The following is a 4290-nucleotide window of genomic DNA, read 5'->3' on the forward strand; positions in this document are numbered from 1 at the left end:
CTATCTAGGAGTTTTCAGAGAGCTGTCAAGAACTAGGTTTAAAACAACAACAAGCAAATATGTTAGGATCTTTCTATAAGAATTTCTAGCACATAATATTTTTAGATTTATTTGTTGGGTATTTTAAACTGAGTAATAGAACTATGGTATTTTTCTTTTTTATATTATGAACCCATTTTAAGAATCCTCAACATTGACAACTCATTTTTATCTAACATGGCTCTCTCTACAACTTGAAAATAAATTCTCATGCAAGTACATCATATCCACGAAGTTTTTAAAAGACTTTTGAGATTCTACCCATTCTTAATCACTTATCTAGTGGCTTGATCTTGCTCCTAGTAATTTCTGACATTGGGCAAAGGTGCTCCAGGATGGCTTTCAATTCCTACTGAAAAAACTGCCATTAACTTGAACAGTGCCAAAGATGTGACCATTGACTTTAAGTGATATTCTCCACTTGCCCACTCTAAGAAAAAAATAATTTCACCAGTAATAGGTGCCCATTGCACACTGTGTTGTCCTTAGTCACTCAGTCATGTCCTACTCTTTGTGACCCCCTGGACTGTAGCCTGCTGGGTACCTCTCTCCATGGGGATTCTCCAGGCAAGAATACTGGAACAGATTGTCATGCGCTCCTCCAAGGGATCTTCCCAACCCAGGGATTGAACCCAGATCCCCCACATTGCAGATGGATTCTTTACTGTCTGAGCCACCAGGGAAGCCTAGTAATAGGAGCATGACATTAATATGAGCCCCATTCTCACACCCTCACTGCTCCAAAAGAAAGTTATTATCAGAATGGTTACATTTCTGAGCATAATAGGAGACTGGGCAATAAAATAGCTCATATGTGTTGAGCACTTACTGTGTGACCAAGCAGTGTTTCAGTCCTGCACATATCCTCACTAGACTGTGTGCTGGGCTATTATTATCACTTGATGGATGGTTTATTGAGCATCTGTCCTAGTCCTCATAGTTAGTAAGCAATTCTGGGTCCAGAACACATGCCCATAACAAATATATACTATCAGGTGCTAGAATTAGCCAGAGTTGCCGTTCACATTTACATGGACAGAGTTGGGAGAGACAATTCCTTTGAACAAAAGAAAAGAGATTGATGTGGGACTTAGGTAAGAGTACTGGTGTTGTACATATGAGAAGCTCCAGATTACCACTGGCTACAAAATTATCAGAGTAGAAAGCTATATTTTTAAGAAATATAGTTGCAGGCCCAAAATTTGGTCTTTTAGAATATTCTTTAAATGATGCAAGTAAAATGTTGGAATTATCTTCTAAATCATTGCTACCCAGAATTGGCTTTATTGAATAGAGTCACATACAAGAATGGGCTCTATGGGTTCTCAGTGTTGATTTGTATTACATGATACCTTTCATAGTCTACTGCTAAATATCTAAATTGATTACACAGCCAAAAGATCAAAGGGGAAGAGGAGATATAAATAAGAAAACAAGAAAACTAGAAAAGAGCACACAGCAGAGAGTCTGGATAAATCCAGGGAGTTGTAAGCTTTTGTTCATACTTAAATCTATATATTGCTAAAACAAAATGAAACAAAAAAGCATATAAGGCAATTATTATACATTTTAAAGTCTTCAGTGTAGAAAATTCATATATTCGACAAGTTCAGTGGTGAAAATCAGAGGTATCTTTTAGTTCATTTCCTTTCTTACTGCAATATGGCACCAGAGTTTCTTTATGGCATTCTTCATCTCCACGTTTCTCAGCGTGTAGATTAGAGGATTGAGCATGGGAGCAATGATAGTATAAAAAAGAGCAAACACTTTGTCTTCTGGTAAAGTAGTTGCTGGTCGAATGTAAATGAAGAATAAAGGAGCAAAAAAGAGGACCACCACAGTGATGTGGGAACTGCAGGTGGAGAGAGCTTTGTGGCGATTCTCTACAGAGTGGGACCTGACAGTGTACAAGATCACAGCATAGGATATCAACAAGACCACAAAAGTCACCAGGCCCATGAGGCCCGAATTGGCGATGACGAGGAGACCGATTCTGGTGGTATCCGTGCAGGCCAGCTTCAGCAAAGGATACACATCACAGAAGTAATGATCTATTTCGTTGGGGCCACAGTAGGGTAAAAAGATGGCCAGGAGGAACTGACCAAAGGAATGAAGGAACGCCCCAGCGCAGGAAGCAGCGATCATGGCCCCACACTTCTGTCTGGTCATGATCAGAGTGTAGTGCAAAGGCTTGCAGATGGCCACATAGCGGTCATAGGCCATTCCTGTGAGGATGAAGACCTCGATGCCCCCAAACAAGTGCATGGTGAAGAGCTGTGTCATGCAGCCGTTGTAAGATATGGTCTTCTTTGCTGCCAGCAAGTCAGTGATCAACTTGGGGGTCACAGTGGAGGTGTAACAAAGGTCTGCGAGGGAGAGGTAACTCAGAAAGAAATACATGGGCTGTTTCATAAGTTGACTGGAGGCGATGGAAATCGTGACAAGTAGGTTTCCAATCAGAATTGCAATGTAACAAAGTAAGAATAGGAAAAAACAGAGAATTTCAATTTCCTTTTTCTGAGAAAGTCCTAGGAGAATAAATTCTGTGATGTTATTCCTATTTTCCATGACTCAGAGCAGTTTGTAGCCACCTGAAATTAGTTATCAATCTTTATAAATATGTAAATATGATGATGTATATTATTCCTTGTCATGGCCATTTTAAAATGGAAAGCATTCAAAACTTGAAGAAAAAGATTTGATTTTTATTTTGAAAGGCTTTCCTTGCATTCGTTTTGTCCCTTTCTGGAAAATATTAATTCCTGATAAACGACTTTGATACCTGATATAAATATGCTGTAGAATGCAGCATATTTATGCAACCATTCTATTAGCATGTAGTATCGAACATAACTGGATATTATGTCCTGGTAGAATTCAAGAACTGGTGCTGTAGAAAAAATCAGTCATCCTTTTCTTTTTCTCACTATTTGTTATTGAGAAAATAGACACAAGAATGAAACCTTGAGAGAAAATAAAAAAGCACTTATATGTGGATGTTATATGTGAGAAATTTCCTTCCATCTATCCTAGGTGGAAATGTGATAAATAGAAAAAATCAACCAATTTGGAATCATGAGGTATATATCCATGGCCAAAACCAGCTATATGTCTGTTGTACCTAATTTACCAATGTGATTAATTTACAAGTGTGCTTAATTTACAGATAGAATATTATATTTTATAGTCAAACAAAAGGGTAACAAGCAAAGTATAATTACCTCTATTTTTTCAAAAGGTATCATCACAAACTTTAAAAATATTTGTCTTTTACATTCAGTAAGGCATTGGAGGTTAATAGTAGGTTTCACTTGAATTTTATTTTTTTTTTTAAACCAGAATTTTATAAATTTATTTATCCAAGTTTAAAAATATTAGTTTTCAACTTACTGTGACACTGTTGTTTTTTTAAAATAATACTTATCAGTACCCATTGGCTTTTAAGTTCAGTTGAACTGAGGTTAGAATTTTAGTCTCATACAGTGTCTTACTCACTTGCATTAATTGGTTTCTTTCTAATCAGTGTACTCAAGCTGTTCAACTCTTCCTAATAATCAGTCATCCTGAAAATGTTTGCTTCTTTCTGTTCCTACATCACATGTCTTAGTAACTCAGGCTGGCTTTTCTCTCTTCCATTCCTGTTATTTTTACCTCCTCCTCCTAAACACTGCTGTAAAGTAATGTAAGACCAGCTCTAATAATATGCTTATAACTATTACACCTTTGAACAAACCAGTACCTTTCTATTGGCAGAAGTTCAAGAAGCATAGACTAGGGAGAACTACCGAGAATTAATCATTTCACTAAATCACAACAAAATTCTCTACTTCAACTATATCAAACACAAGACCTTAATATTTAAAATATTTTATTTCATTTACTCCAAACTTCAGAACCAATATATTCACAAGTTATTTTCAAATCTGTAACGCTCTTCTCCTTATTCTTCATTTTCAGTGAAAATGCCATTTGAATCTGTGTACATAAGGTAGGGTTTGGGAGAGAAAATCTGCAAATCTATCTAGTGTATGAGAGTCATCACCAATGGCCACAAAATGACATTTAAATATGTAACAACTGAATAGTGAAGAGAGGATATTTGTAGTGAAATAAGCCATCTCATTCAACTAACAACTACATTTTACACTTTTAAAATAATTCCCAATAATTTAAAAGAATGCAGGGCTCTATTCTAACTTCTCCCCTAAATTATATTCTTCTGATTTGGTGGGAAACACTATAAGTTATATA

The 4290-nt window shown here is 36.4% G+C and overlaps 1 protein-coding gene across 1 annotated transcript; it reads right to left on the reverse strand.

Annotated features, from left to right (window-relative positions):
* Positions 1 to 1674: 1674 nt before the first annotated feature.
* OR4P7 (olfactory receptor family 4 subfamily P member 7) lies at positions 1675 to 2607 on the reverse strand. The gene has a single exon (NM_001390029.1). The coding sequence runs from the start codon at positions 2605 to 2607 to the stop codon at positions 1675 to 1677; it is 933 nt and encodes a 310-aa protein (NP_001376958.1).
* Positions 2608 to 4290: the final 1683 nt, after the last annotated feature.

The sequence above is a fragment of the Bos taurus genome, chromosome 15 (assembly GCF_002263795.3).
Source record: "Bos taurus isolate L1 Dominette 01449 registration number 42190680 breed Hereford chromosome 15, ARS-UCD2.0, whole genome shotgun sequence".
Classification (NCBI taxonomy): Eukaryota; Metazoa; Chordata; class Mammalia; order Artiodactyla; family Bovidae; genus Bos; species Bos taurus.